General features: G+C 39.8%; 1 protein-coding gene across 1 annotated transcript in view; it reads left to right on the top strand.

The window, feature by feature from the left end:
- Nucleotides 1-9856, top strand: part of CLCN4 (chloride voltage-gated channel 4) — a 34878-nt gene extending 25022 nt beyond the window's left edge. The window contains exons 11-12 of the mRNA XM_081859041.1: nt 626-842; nt 4086-9856. Of these exons, the coding sequence (XP_081715167.1) occupies nt 626-842; nt 4086-4176 (308 nt within the window). The 3' untranslated portion in view covers nt 4177-9856. The remainder of the gene's footprint in view (nt 1-625; nt 843-4085) is intronic.
- The last annotated feature ends 5722 nt before the right edge of the window (nt 9857-15578 follow it).

Raw genomic sequence — 15578 nt, 5'->3', positions numbered from 1 at the left:
ACTACAATATAGGTACTTAGGGATGCCATTTGTTTAAGACTGTGGTGTTCAAACTTTTTTCAAAGAGGGCTTCATTTGATGAAGTGAAGGGCCATGAGTGCCAACCAAAGTTGTTGACCTTTTTTTAGGATTGAAGTTTTTTAGGATTGAAGTTTTACCCCAGATTAAAATGACCGGGGTTAGGCCCCAAGTCGGACTTTGGACATGCCTAGTTTAAGAGAACTATTTTTGAAAGTCAAATAAGGACTGTTGCCACAATGTAGGCCATTAAACTAACTCAGGCACACCTAAGTAATCACTTTAGGTCCTGTAGACTTTTTAAAAATCAGTATTAAAGAGTCATGATTTAAATAGATCCAACCTCCATGCATTCTGATTCCTCCCTGTCACCTTACTTCCTTGTTCAGGTAAACTTTAGATTGCTGTTTTACCTAAATTGGGGGATATATTTGACTCTAAACTAGAATAGGAAGCCATAGTTTGAAATGGGTTTTCAGTTCTGTTTTTGAACTACCATTTGCTCAGTTTGAACATCATGGTAAACAATGGTTTGCCCAAACCAGGAAGTGAGAATGGATGTTGCATTCATTTTAAGTGTATTTTCCCTTATCTGTCTGTTACGCAGAAAACGCAAGGCAGCGGCAGGATGGTGTAGTCAGCAATTCCATTATCTATTTCACTGAAGAGCCTCCAGAAGTCCCGGCAAACAGCCCTCACCCCCTGAAGCTCCGGCGTATTCTCAATCTGAGCCCCTTTACTGTCACAGACCACACACCCATGGAAACAGTGGTAGACATTTTCCGGAAGCTTGGACTCAGGCAGTGTCTTGTCACACGCAGTGGGTAAGTGGCTGGATATATGTAACTGAGCAGGCAAAAAATGGTCTGTAGCTAAGATGCTGGCATAATAAGTCGGAGCTATTTTGCCCTGCTCATTGGATACGTTAGATTTTCGTAGGCTGTCCACATAAATATAATGTAGTAGAGAACTACTTTAGACAACTTTGCTTGATCATTGCTATTTATGACTAGAAAATTATTGTTTGTTTCTGAAAAATAATGGATGGCCTGGGTGAGTCTTCATGTTGAGAAGCTGAAGGAAAATCAGGAGCAACTGTCTGATACAAATGTCACTTGTTTCCGAACCTACTTCTAGAAACAAAGGTTGGGGATATGGAGGGATGCAGAGGTGAATACATTTATTTGGGAATGAAAACAAGAACAACCTGTGACCTGCTATAATTGTAATACAATGATACTTTGTAAAAAATAATAATTATGGAACAGTTAATTAATCCATATGGAAAGTGAACATAATGATGATGATGATAAATTACTTATACCCCGCCCATCTGGCTGGGCCTCCCCAGCCACTCTGGATGAATCCCAACAGAATATTAAAAGCACAATAAAACATCAAACATTAAAAATTTCCCTAAACAGGTCTGCCCTCAGATGTCTTCTTAAAGTCAGATAGTTGTTTATTGCCTTGACATCTGCTGGGAGGGTGTTCCACAGGGCAGGCGCCACTACTGAGAAGGCCCTCTGCCTGGTTCCCTGTAACCTCACTTCTCGCAGGGAGGGAACTGCCAGAAGGCCTTCGAAGCTGGACCTTCGTGTCTGGGCTGAACGATGGGGGGAGACACTCCTTCAGGTACAGTATACTGGGCCGAGGCCGTTTAAGGCTTTAAAGGTCAGCACCAACACTTTGAATTGTGCTCCGAAACAAATTGGGAGCCAGTGGTGTTAGAACCAGATCCGGAGTGCAAGAGACCTTCCAGTCTGAAATATTTTCAGCATTGGCAGCCCTTGTGAGATAGAGAAATGGGTGAACAGCCCAGCTTCTGCACCACAGACTTCTGATAACATGTGAACTGGGACTCCTGTGCCAATGCAGCTTCCATTTTTCTTTATTTGAGTGAGATAAAACTTTTTAAGTGGGGCCTCCTAAGTGAACAGGTATTAGCATGGAGGTTTCCACTTGCATGTTCTTGGAAGGGAGAACAGGCAAGGGCAGATGCTGGTAATGTACAAATTTGGGCCTGACAGGTTACCAAAGATTCTTTATCACTAGTTCCCTTTGAAAATATTTTTCCTTTAGGCTCATAGTCGTGCACCCCTCTCTTTCCTGACGAGAGCAGCATTCATAATGCATGTAATTAAACTGTGGCTATAGACAGCATGACTGCCAAATATTTTGCTCCTGGGGAGGAGTGCCAGCAGAATGTCATTGTTAGCAAATGTTTTGCTTGTGTGTTGAGCTTCTAGCTAGATTTAACTGCGCCTAAAGTGCTTATGAAAATCCTGAACTGAATGACAAATGAAGGGAATTAAGCAGCGGAGGTTTGTTTTTCCATGAAGGGAAAGTGCACATGATTTAGGAGCCTACAGGAAGGTGAGGAATTAAAAATAAGAGACAGAAGCTAACTCGAGTGAAACCGTGACCTTGCGAGGAATGCAGAGTATGTCCCTCAGAAGCTCAAATTGGATTCTAAACAGTCTGAAGTCACGACACAGGCCAAGCTCCAGTGGTGGAACAACTGATGTACCTGGCTATAAAGAACATTTTCAAGGTTGGGTGCTTTGAGTGCTCATTTCACAGTTGAAGTAGAAGGCAAGGTGGTATTGAAGAGTGACTTCTAAACCCAACAGCTCATACTTTTCTGATACAATGGAAACTCTCTGCTTCTTGAGGAATTCACTGGACTTTTGCCTTAAAACTGCCATTGTGTTAACTTCACTTATCAAGAACCAAACTCTTGTCTGCTTTCCAGACAGGTGGGGAAGTCAAATACTCTCAAAGTTTAAAACGCACCCACCCACCCCAAAAAACTGCAGTACTCAGGATCCTTTGGGGGAAATTCCCCATGCTAAATTGTTATAAATGTGCTTTAAATATATGGTGTGCATATGACCAAAGGTGTCAGTAAATTCAGAGAGCTATTATTGCCGTATCCTGTTAAATAAGGCACTGTGATTTTTTTTGAGAGCCATTTCCCAGACATTGTGTATGAAAGCTGACCGTTGTATCCAAGTCACAATATTGGTGGGAGATATTTCTTATTACATTTCGCCCTGTTTTCATGAATAAAAAGTTAGAAATATTTAACTTTCCTTTGTTGATTATTGGTAGGTTGCCTAAAAATTGACAATTTGATCTAAGTTCGAAATTTGGCAGTTAACCTACAAGGAAATACTATTTCCAGCAGTAAACTGTTTATAAATCAACATTGATTTAAAATATTTTTCCTGTTGGAGTAAGTTTCTGAATGATTCTGTGGAATGATTCTGCTGTTTTGTTATTGCCTACAAGCTATTGTGCTGTTTACATTTCTGCAACTGACATGGCAGCCTACAGCTGAAACATGAATACACTCGTATGTGGTTGTGTACGAACAGTGAAATGGAATAATCCTTGAGAGATTGCATCAGTTTTTTTCAGGGGGTTGTGGGGGATAAAATCCAGTTGCCTTCAAGAAATCTTTCATTTAAGATGCCCATCGATAGTTGGTTCAGGTCACAGTTCAAAGGCCTCAGGCTGCAAGTCATTTGAGATTCTTGTATGCATCCATCTCCTTGTGGTCTGGCTTGGGCTGAGCTCAGCTTGCTGTGGCCTACAGGCCAGAAACTATTCCAGAAAGAGGTTTGAGAGATGATGTCAAGTGGCATAAGTTCTTACTTGCCCAAGGATTAGCCTTACCTAGCATACATTCAGGAATGCAGCTAGAGGAACTACGGCAGATTTATTATTTTGCCAAATGTGGTGGTGGGAAAAACCCAGAGTAAAAGTATGGTTATGTGTAGTGTAGTGTAGTGTATTGTATTGTATTGTATTGTATTGTATTGTATTGTATTGTATTGTATTGTATTGTATTGTATTGTATTGTATTGTATTGTGAGTTTTCTTCAGCAACCTGTGTATTCATTAGCGGGAATCAAAAACTTTTAAGATTCCAATTTTCTGGTTTTTAAAAATTGCTCTGTTTCTTTGTAGTGAAGTTCTGCCTGCAGCAGAATGTGAGAAGCAGATGAGACAGATTCATGATTAATGACCTTTTCTGTTTCTTTCCTTCTCTTCTTCTCTAGGAGGCTTCTGGGCATCATAACAAAAAAGGACGTGTTAAGGCATATGGCTCAAATGGCTAATCAGGACCCTGAATCCATCATGTTTAACTAGGCTGATCCCAGAGGACAGGCTTTCAAGGGAACTTTACTGGACTAATAGATGTGGATTTTGTACAGTACTTCATTTTTGTTTTGTTTCGTTTTGTTAAAATGAGATTTAAATAAGATGGAATCATATCCAGGGCAGAACCAAAGGAAAATGCTGACGGGGGGAGTGAATGCAACGTTAGAGTTTGGAAATGCTATGCACCTGCAGATGGGCTTGGGCTAAATGCTACTCTTGTCGTGGGAACATTTACTCCCATAGTGAGTTTCCAATTCTTCCCTTCCATGGTAGTTTCCTCAGGAGCCATCATCACCTAGTTGTTTTCCCTGTCCCCTTTGCACGTAAACTCTGATAGGGGGGAGAGAAATTCTACTATGTGATCAGCCTTGAGTCAAAATGTGAGTGCTGTGATATAGTTTGTGGGAGGGGAGGGTGGGGAGGAAGTCACCAAGAGGTTTGATCCTACAGAATTACATATAAGTAGCAACCAAGGTACTTATAACTGCTTGGTTGGTGCATGCATAGGTGTGAAATGGTTTGTGTTGACAAGGAATGGGAAGCATGGAGGAATGCCACCAACTCGATAGGGTGATGTAGAAAAATAGCAAGCATATTTAGAAATACAGTATTAAGACAAATGCAAAAACGTTGTGTTCAAAACAACTGTGTGCTAGACCTGTTTTTCTCTCCTAAGTTTAGCACTTATTTGTTAATGGATTATGCTAAAGTATTTTCAGGAAATGTATAATTTTATGAAGAAATGTATTGCTTTTGCCTATTTTTGTAGATAGACAAAATAGATTTAAAGCTGTGCTTCAGTTGACTTTCAGCATTGTAAAACTGGCTTCGTTTACTAAGTTTTATCCAACCTAAATACTCACGTTCATTTTTGAGGTGATGAAATTGCCATGATGTGACTTCTGACTGTCATTCTTACATGGTGAATATTTCTTCTCATTGGATGCATTTGCATGTAATGCTAAACTTTGGTTTAACACTGCATGCACAGGCTGGAATGAGCAAGAATATGACTTGGGTGATGCTTCTCCTTCTCTTACAGAATCCCAGTTTGCATGAACCAGAGATCATGATTTGCAAGTAACTTTGGTCAGTTTTAAAGCAACATGGCTTTTACATTAACCAGAAGTTGCTTTTGAAGAAAACAAACCATGACCTCTGATTCATATGCAACTGCAAGCAAGGACTTTTATGTAAGCAGAACTAAACACTGCCCAAGCCCTCATCTTGGCTATGCAGGAGGAAGAGAGGAGAGTGCGTGAGTTTATTTATGTAATGCTAAACCATGCAAACTGGGCCACTGTTTCCACAGTGGTAAAATCTGCAATTGACTACATACTGGAGATTTTAATCACAGTTTTTTCAGGCTCATGACATGTAAAAGTTGAACCATAGCCACATCACTCAGTCATGAAAGATAATTGGAAATGAGCTTCAGTATTTTTATCAATAGGATTTTTTTAATCCTTCCTAATGCACAGCAAAGTTGTTAATATTTATTACCTCTCTATGCAAATATTGCATCATTTTTGGGTTTATGCCACAGTAATTTTTTGCAGTGTAAAATACTTTGTAAACCATGTTTTCTGTATAATGAATGCACTTCTGTACCAGTTCTAGCTAATTTCTTCTTCTTCCAGTTGGAAGTTCTTTTCGCAGACTTGAAGATTCTGACACCTGTGATGTTTGTTACAGCAAAGATAATCTCTCCATCTTCTTGGGCACAAGAGTCATAGGGAAAGTTTTATCTCTTTAAAGAAAGGTAGAAATATGTTTCCTAATATTCAGTTCTTGTTTTATTATGGATTCTTTGGCTGATATTGTTTACTACTGGAACAGAGGTAGCAAAATGGTGCCTTTCAGATGTTGCAGGATTACGACTCCTATCAGCTCCAGCCAGCACAGCCAGTGGTAAGGGATGATGGGAGTTGTAGTCTATGACACCAGAAGATCACCATTGTTGGATAGCCTTGTACTAGAAGAATGTGAGACACCAAAAATGTCTTTCAGAACTCCACATACTTGGGGAAGTAGAGACACTACAGGACAGCTTTGCAAATTGGTAAATGTGGACTCCTTGGCCTGTAATTCCATCAACATAAATGAGTACTTTGGTTTAAATTGTTTGTGGATGGTTGAACAATGCATTTATATGGCATCTACTGCATTTGTGGGTATGCTGTTGGCTATGCCTAACAATTACCTTACTGCAGTGTTCATGACCTGGAGATGAAATTGCTTATAACAGCTTGGAGGTGGCATTTAAGAAACATCAGTGCATGGCAGTCACAAGAACCATGCTCTAGAAGTATGAAACAAGACTTGGGCCAAAGTGGTCAGTCCATAGTTTTTCATCAGCTTGGGAGTGGGGTGGAACAAAAATGGCACCCAAAGATAGTAATAAATTTCCCAAGTGTGACACACCATTATGGGGGGGGGGTGCCTAACTCCTCTGAAAATTACCCCATTCCACAACAGACAAATGGACCTGCAAATGTGGATTGAGGGAATGTGACCTAGCTATCTTCATATTTTAATGCGACTGCCGGGCAAGCCACAATGCAACCATTTTAAAACTGAAGTCCAAGCCTTTATTAGGTAGCCAAGTTAGCCATGGGCCATAAATTGTATAAAAAAACACACACACAAAGTTAAGTTTTCCAAAAGCCAAACCGATCGTTCTGAACAGTGCATGGAACCAAATACGGATAATTAAATAATATCATATTGTGGAACAGCCCCAGACGTTAAGAATAGGAAGAGGAAATCTGATGCTCAGGTCGATCTGATAAGCACATTGTTTCAAAGTATAGCTTGCAAGAGTGAGGTATGATATAATAGTCAAGGCAGTGGCGATGATGTGGGTTGCTTGAAAAATCTCAGTTTTCTAGCTCATAATTAAATTACTACAAGCACCATAACACTATTTATTTGCGTATTAAGGGTGTGCACAGGCCACAAGATTCAATTTTTCTCTGTAACTTTGGGAGGCATCCTGACCTGTTTCAGAGCACCTCTTTGTCATTCAGTTTGATAATTCACTGTGATTAAATCCTAGAAGGTACCTTCTGTCACCCACTCCCCATTCAAGCTCAAAATGTTTCCCTAGTCAGTTTGATTCCACATAAAATAATAAAATAAAATAAAATACAGCAGTTGTTTTACAAATGCAGCTTTTTGTGGGGCATCCAAATCAACAGAGCAGCTCTGGACTTTGGGCATTTCATTGAGTTGGGCTCCCTATTTTCGGAGCATAGTTTTGCATTTCTGAATTCCAAACACAGGAGAAAAGGACTCACTGAAATGTATATTTGCTATTTTACATGTGCAGGTAAAACTTGCATGTACTCACAAAAGGTCCACACAGAGGAATTTGGTATGTGCTTATTAACAAAGAGGTGTACATTTTTATGTAGATACATTTTACGTCTCTTGGTTAATATATATTAACTGTTGAAATTGCCTCATGTTATACCAGGTGTGCATAAATCTTATTTCATTTCATTTATGGGTTGCTCTTTTAAAAATAAAACAATAAAGTGGCTTGCACAAAATTACCAATAGCAATAAAATGCAGCATCTTAAAAAGGGAACACAAATTAATGCCACTTTTATTTTGGAATTCTTGTATTTTTACTACTCAGCAACTAAATTTTGAATAGAGAGGCAAATGATCTACTTCCTCTCTGACTATCTGTAATTTGTCTTCTGGCTATTGAGAACTATTTATCCTCTGTAAAGGTCTCCTTTCCTTGAAATATAGGGAGGAAAATAAATTTTAATTCGGGATGTACGTGTAATCTACTTTATACGGTAGGGAGTAAGAAAATAAATTATATCTAGAAGCAAATAACATTTTCCATCTCTAAGCACAAAGATCGTCCCTTTTTTGCAGATGCTGAGACCTTATTTTAAAAAATCTGCATCCACCAAGTGAAATTAATATTTGTAAATATTTTAAATTTGCCTTTTTGCTTTCACTTATGCCATTCATAATAGTATGACATTTTCAAGTCTGAATTTTCTTATCTTCAGAAGTTGAATATAAATACCAGAGATTTTTTGGCTTTTTTGACACTGAGAAATGTCAAATATGATTTGTAAATGGACAACTGTTAAATACGAATTACCATTGAACATTATCTCATAGTTAACCCTGTAAGATTAAAAAATGCCGCTGCATTCAAAGGCTGTCAAATGTCAAATATGATTGCAGCCATCAAGTGGTTTTCAACCCTGTTTTGCAGGTAAGGAAGGGAATAAGGGGAACCTGAAGATCAATAATAACAGACATGCTCTCCTGGTAGATAGCTGGCCAACCACTGCTTATCTTTTACAAATTGCACACTACAAAGGATTGTTGGGGGCTGATGAACTCCTGAATCCCTTAAATCTGGCCTAGAAGTTTTTGTAATGTATCGAAGTTGTGTGGCAAATATGCAATGCCTTTTTTGTCAGACAGTACAAGGTAGAAAACGTTCCCTGAGAATCTGAAAACCACAGTGCTATATTATCACATGGTCAGATAACAGTACATTAAGATCATTGGTATCTGCGCGCATCAATTGCTAATTCTGTCATTGGATACAGAAATCAAACATGTTTGCTTGACATAGCGCCACTATGAAGTTTTCTGCCCACAAATTTCATTTGGGGGGGGAAAATTCACAGTGGAGAGTTATGCAGAGAAAAATCCAGTTGAAATTAATCTATCAGTAATATGTGTCTAATCAAATTACCCAGAGACAGATGAAAGCCTTAAAACAAAACAAAACCCCAGCCTCTTAAAAATCCAGAGCCTTGTGTGTCAAAGGACTTATTACCGTATTTTTCACTGTATAAGACGCACCATTTCCCTTCTAAAAAGTAAGGGAAAATGTGTGTGCGTCTTATGGAGCGAATGCAGGCTGCGCGGCTAAGCCCAAAGCCAGAACAGGGAGACGGAGCGCTGTGCAGCGCCCCGTCTCACTGTTCTAGCTTGAGGATGGCTGCGCAAAGCCTCCGCAGGGCAGCGGGGTGCCTTCACCCCGCTGCTTGCGGAGACTTCAAAGGCTGTCACCAAAGCCAGAACAGCGAGAGGCTATCCCAGAAGCCAGATCCCTCTTGCTGTTCTGGCTTCTGGGGTTCAGAATTTTTTTCTTCTTATTCCCCCCCCCCCCAAACTTGTTGTGTCTTATCGTCTGGTGCATCCTATAGAGTGAAAAATACGGTATTTGGGGAATTTCCCCACCCAGTCACAGGCAAAGAATGGAAGTCTGTAATGACATGTGACTCTGGCCTGTGCACTCACTGCCCTTATTTTTGCATGCAGATAAAAGTGATTTAAAGATTATCAACATTAGCCATGTTGGTCAATTAATATTTGCTGGCTAAGCAAATATTTCCACAATTATCAGCTAGTGTTATTTTTCTGTCTGTATATTATTGCACAGCAGAGCTTAATAATTACTGGAAGGACTCAATAATACATTGATCCAATTCCCTTGTTATTTAATTGATTCTGAGGATCAAAAATTGTGTTGTCACTGAGCACGGTTGACTTAATTTTGAGATTGATCAGGAAAAGTGTATTTAATTTATGCCAATGCAGTACATTACATGATTTTTAATACATGGAAATGAGATTATGTCAGATCAAACGGGTGAATAAACATTTGATAATGATTGATGAATGGTTGGTACGCAGTTTTGTGCTATGCATGTTTTGGATGTACCTAACTGATAAAGCATAAGATTTTACTTTCCCACGAAGTGACAAAAAACATAGGAATAAATAATGTATTACACAAATTTATTTATTAGAAAAACAGCATAATAAAAGTAATATTTTTAATAGAAGAAATTGTGAAAATCAGCATGAAAAAAAATCCTGCCTCAATCTGGTTTTGTGGTGAAATGTACCCCAAGAGATATTAAGCATCACATCATTTGTAAGCAAAAATAATAATTAAAAATGTTTTAAATAAGACTGTCATTTTCCAGTAAAACAATATGAGTGGGGGGGATCATTAGGGTGTGGCCTCATTTCTTAATTTTGCTGCCTGCACTAATGAGAGGAAAGCAAAGTAAAAATTATCCGAGACGTTTCCTTAGAATGTAAGTACTAAGTTCCTTAGAATGTAAGTAAGAATTTTGGCCTGACATGCCAAAAACAATTTAAAATAGTTAAGGATTAATAACAACGAGTCTTACGGTCTGTGTTGGATGAGACATTTCATCACATTGTCCTGCTTCAAAAGTTCACTATGAGCAAAAGATAGCCGTCATTGGCAGGTGAAAAAATGAATGCCTTTCCTACCTGAACCTGAGGCTCCTGGACTGAACAGTGCCTCTGAACCCATGAGCAATAGCTTCTAAAATTCCACTAGGACAAAAACCCAGATCTAAATTGTGTTGTTAATTCCTTTTAATGTACAGTGGTACCTCTAGTTAAGTACTTAATTCGTTCCGGAGGTCTGTTCTTAACCTGAAACTGTTCTTAACCTGAAGCACCACTTTAGCTAATGTGGCCTCCCGCTGCCGCTGCACTGCTGGAGCACAATTTCTGTTCTTATCCTGAAGCACTATTTCTGGGTTAGCGGAGTCTGTAACCTGAAGCGTATGTAGCCTGAAGCGTATGTAACCTGAGGTACCACTGTACTATGGCCACTCGGGGGGTATCCAGTCAAGCCCGGTTCTAGAGCAGTGAAAGAGACAAAAAGCTGCTGTATCCTTACCCATTTACTCTGGAACAAAGTGCTCTTCAGCTCAGCTTGGTAGAGCATGAGACTCTTAATATGAGAGTTGTGGGTTCAAGCCTCATATTGGGTGAAAGCTTCCTGCATTGCAGGTGGTTGGACTAGATGACCCTGATGGTCCCTTCCAACTCTACAATTCTAGGATTATTGTGTCCTCCCCCCCCCCCGTACTTCTCACCTTTCTATCCCCTTCATGTATGACTCCGTTGCCTCTTTCCACTCTGAAAGTAGAGCAATGAGGATTCTCATCTAAATTCTAGCACAGCCTCATTTATTTCTCTTCAGAACAGGAAGTGGTCTCCAAAGGGGGTTAATCATTCAGCCAGGGGACTAATCCAGTTCAAAGTGTAACCTCTGATGGTGCAGAATTATTAACATAAACCATTTGCTTCTTGAGAAGCTAGCCTATGGTTAGACTATCCCTCAGAAGCATACAATCACTAGATCTGCATTTTGGATGGCATTAGCAAACAGAGATTAGAACAACTCTCTTTAAAGGCAAAATACCCTTTTTATTTTTAGCCCCCTCTTTCTTCCTTCCCCACTCATTCTCCCCTGCACCACCCAGCACTACTACTGCTTCCCAGCCATGACTAAAGGCGGAAGGAAGGAAGGAAGGAAGGAAGGAAGGAAGGAAGGAAGGAAGGAAGGAAGGAGAAATAACACCGCTGTTAGTTCTTCCCAGGCCAGAAGTGGTTAATTGGGTAGCTTTTTGTGGCAGCCCTGTCAACAGGCTGCTTTTCAGAAAGAACAAAATAATGTTAGCATACACAGCACCCTGGGTGTGTGTGTTTCCAATAGGCCCTGCTCTCCATCTCTGGCTTGCACAGCCATATGAAGAATTTATGCATGATCTGTCCTTTGTTATGGAAACACATATTTTAAAGATTAAGTAGCCTGTCTTAATCCAAGCAGAGTTGGCTGAAAGCTCAGGAGAGAGAGAGAAAAAGTGAGAGAGAAGCAACTCAGTACTCTTTCTCCAGACTGCTAAATAAGTTACAATCAATTCTTCTAAGTGCCGGGAATCACTTGCTTCTGTCAAATATGTATTGCCATCACCCACCATCAAGCAACACCTCCTCCCCCCCCCCCACCGGTTTTCATATTTACATTGTTTGCTGGTGAGTTCCATTATGAGGAATGTGTCCCCCATAGTGCATCAAAATGGGAATATTAAATTCTTACAGCAGGGTGAGATATCTGGGGAGAAGAGTGGGTGGGAATGCAATATGACCAGAGCAATAATTCATGTTTCCTTGGCTGTTTGATGCTTCGCAGTGTTCCTGTTATGAATATATCATTCCACAAAGACTTGCCAATATGGGTCAGTGTGCTAATTGGGAAGGCCGTGATACCCGAATTCTGAGGTTGTGACATCACTTGAAGTGATTTCTGAGTGCTTAAGTAATGCATTCAGGGACAAGGCGGTGAGAATTAGTGGGTGGAACAAACTGCCATGGAATGCAGTGAGTTCAAATAATTTAAGTTAGTGAGGGCTTTGGGTTGAACATGTTGGTATTTCATAATTCTGAGCTCAGCCACAGGAAAAGGGTGTCCCCCTCTCCCAGGCTCTTTCACTTAGGTGACAAATCCATGTGGTTTACAAAAGAAAGCCAGAGGAAGGGGAGATGACATTTTTATTTATATTCAAAAAGCTAGGTTGTTTTTTTTAAATGAAGGGAGAAGGCCTTTCTGAGGCTTAGGCAAGATAACAAAATGGCTGATCGTTTTCAGTACGTCCCATGACTAAAATAGCATTTCTCTCCTGAGAACTCTAATTCTGTCAGCACAATTCCATGTCTCATTTCTCAGAAGTAAATTCCACTATAGTCAATGGGACTTACTCCAAGGTAAGTGTGGGCAGGATTGCATACAATGAGTAGAACTGTAGCCAGCAAAATTCTTTGCAGGAGTCTTACGGGACTGGGTGGGCAGGCAGGCACCATTATAATATTCAAAACCAATATGCTTTTGCATGTGGGAAACTTACCATACCACACAAAATTCTTCAACTAGCATTTTCTCTCACAAAGTAACTTGAGTTTTTCACATGGGGCTTGTTTTTGCCCAAGCCACCTCCACAGGCAAAATTGACACAGTATAGTGACTAGATGAAGATTTTTGAATTGGCGAGCCTTTCCTTTGACAGTTCCTCATTCTTAATTGTTTTTCCCTGAAAAAGCATGTAGGATAGGTAGTCTGAGCATTCAAAACAAACAACAGCCTGTCTGTGTAACCAAGCAACCAGAATACTTGCGTGTCTTCCTAACCTGAAGTTTACGGTTTCCATAAAGCAAACTCCAGGCAGCTGGCGTGACACAATCATGATTGTTTTTTTTTCCTTTTACTCTGATTTCTTTTCCTGACTTTGGTTAATAATGTGCAGCAAACCTAAAGAAGCTGGAACGTATAGTGACACTTATTGCTGCCAGCAACCCAGAAGCTCTCATCTTCCTTCCAGTTCCTTCCAGAAACCAATGAAATAGTTTGGATGTTTGTATTACTTCTTTCCATTTATCTTTATCTATGTAGAAAATAACAATCTAGTTCTAGGCCTCAAGAGTATAGACTTTGAAATGTCTTTGTGATTGATTAAAAAATTAATGAAAGAGCCCTTTTGGTGGCCTTCTGGTTATAGCCCAATGATGACTCACCTGTGGCCCTCCAGATGTTGCTGAACTACACCTCCCATCATCCCTGGCCATTAGCTATGCCGGCTAATGTTGATGGGAATTGTAGTTCAGCAACACCTGAAGCTCCACAGGTTCCCCATCACTGCTGTAGCCCTTCTATTTTCATTGGACAAGTTTATCAATGGCCAAGTAAATTGAGGACCTTGGTTTAAATGATCTGTTTGTTGGATGCAATAACACCAAAATCTAAGAATAGAATTTGGTTTACATCTTGAAGGGACGATTGTACCCGTCTTCAGATGGATAAATAAAATGAAAACACAGCACAATGCAGCAGCACCATCCCTGAAAGCACAGATTATATCGAACATGCAACTGACTTTTATTCTGATACCTCCTTTTTCAAGTATGAATGCTTGCTTACCCTCCACACTTGTTTTCAGAGGTTAAACTAATGCAAAAAAAGAGTGAAAGTTGCCTAATTCACAGGGCCTAATTATGTGATTAAAGTTCAAAGACAAAGTCAACCCAGTTTCCATTTTTGAGCGTGGCAGGAAAGTAGGAACGCGATGGTCATTGTGTTTCGAATACAAATCCATTTTGAAGGGGGCCAGGCTTTAGGATGGTTTGCTAATTCCTGTTTGAATTCAATAGGAACAATAATAAATACAAGGGAACGGCAGTACTTCTGTGTGCCATAATTTAGTCCCATCAGAACAACCTTTTAAGTGTTTCTTTGGTGACTCAGCTTCCTTCTCTGCTAACAATGGCATTCCTGTGGGAGAGCAGCAAGACAGTGACTCACAGTGTGTTGCTCTACATACAAACACAGCTGTGCCAGAACAGTTGTCCATTTATTTCCCGCTACAAGCCACCTTTAAGCCACAACAATGGAGCCCAAACATGTTGTTGCAGCTAACCAAGTGCTGTTGGCCCTGCGGACAAATGAAAACAAACCTTTGTTAAACTCAGCTGCAATAATCCAATGCCTTGTCTAGGACCAATGAAAAATCACAAAAGAGTTCCTGACCACCTTGATGCTGCTCCTCTACAACTCCCATCATTTTTTGGCATTGATCATGTTTGCTGGGGTTGATGGGAGTTGTAATTCAGCAACATCTTAAGGGCCAAATCCTCCCCACACCCTCTCTACTTAACATTATCTATATTTATGCAACAGGTGAAAAGATATTTACATCTGTTCAGACCTTTGAAACCTGACAGTGTTGATGCTGTTTTGAGTTTAGGCTAAGCGTTGCCAGGGTATAAGAACTCTGAAATACGTAAATAAGTAAGTAAATGGATGTCCTGAAGAGGAAAAACATTGTGTGTGACAATTCAATTGAAGTTTAAATGCACACAAAATAAGCACTAACCACAACAGCAGAATTTGATGATGGCCACAGTGGTGTTAGCATTGTTGAGCCTGATTAACACCAATAGGAAACCACATCCCTTATTAATCTCCAAATGAATAGAATTGCTTCTAAATCAGCAGTTTCATGCTTGAATAATGCTGAAAAATATGGCACTTTCAGATGGTAGACCAGCTATTTGTAATTTAGTACTCTGTTTATATGCAGATGCAAAAAAACACGCTAAGTGAAAATACGCTATCTGAGATGATATGTAATTAAAGCAACACTCGGTGGAACATTTAATTTATATGGAAAATTCATATTGCACATTACTGAGAACTGCAGCATGTGCATGGATGTCCACTAACCAGACGACTATCATCATTTGAGACCACTAGATGGCATTCAAATACTCAGTATAACAGTCCTAGAATGCTAGCAAATTATGCACACACTATTAATTTTGTAGCAGATGACATTGTCACAGTAGATGACATTTATCAACCATTTGAAGTATGAAGTTGTAATTACAAATTACTTTTGGGTATGATGTCTCTTCATTTTACTGTGAGCATGACAGAGGAAATGGGATGGCTGGATAAAGTGCTTTGGTTCTTTTGAGGAATAAGGAGAAGCACAAATGGGCCTGGCCTTCTAGACTA

The sequence above is a fragment of the Podarcis erhardii genome, assembly GCF_964252035.2.
Source record: "Podarcis erhardii genome assembly, chromosome: 4".
Lineage (NCBI taxonomy): Eukaryota > Metazoa > Chordata > Lepidosauria > Squamata > Lacertidae > Podarcis > Podarcis erhardii.
The sequence above is the reverse complement of the archived record's forward strand: the minus strand, read 5'-3'. Positions and strand labels throughout refer to the sequence as shown.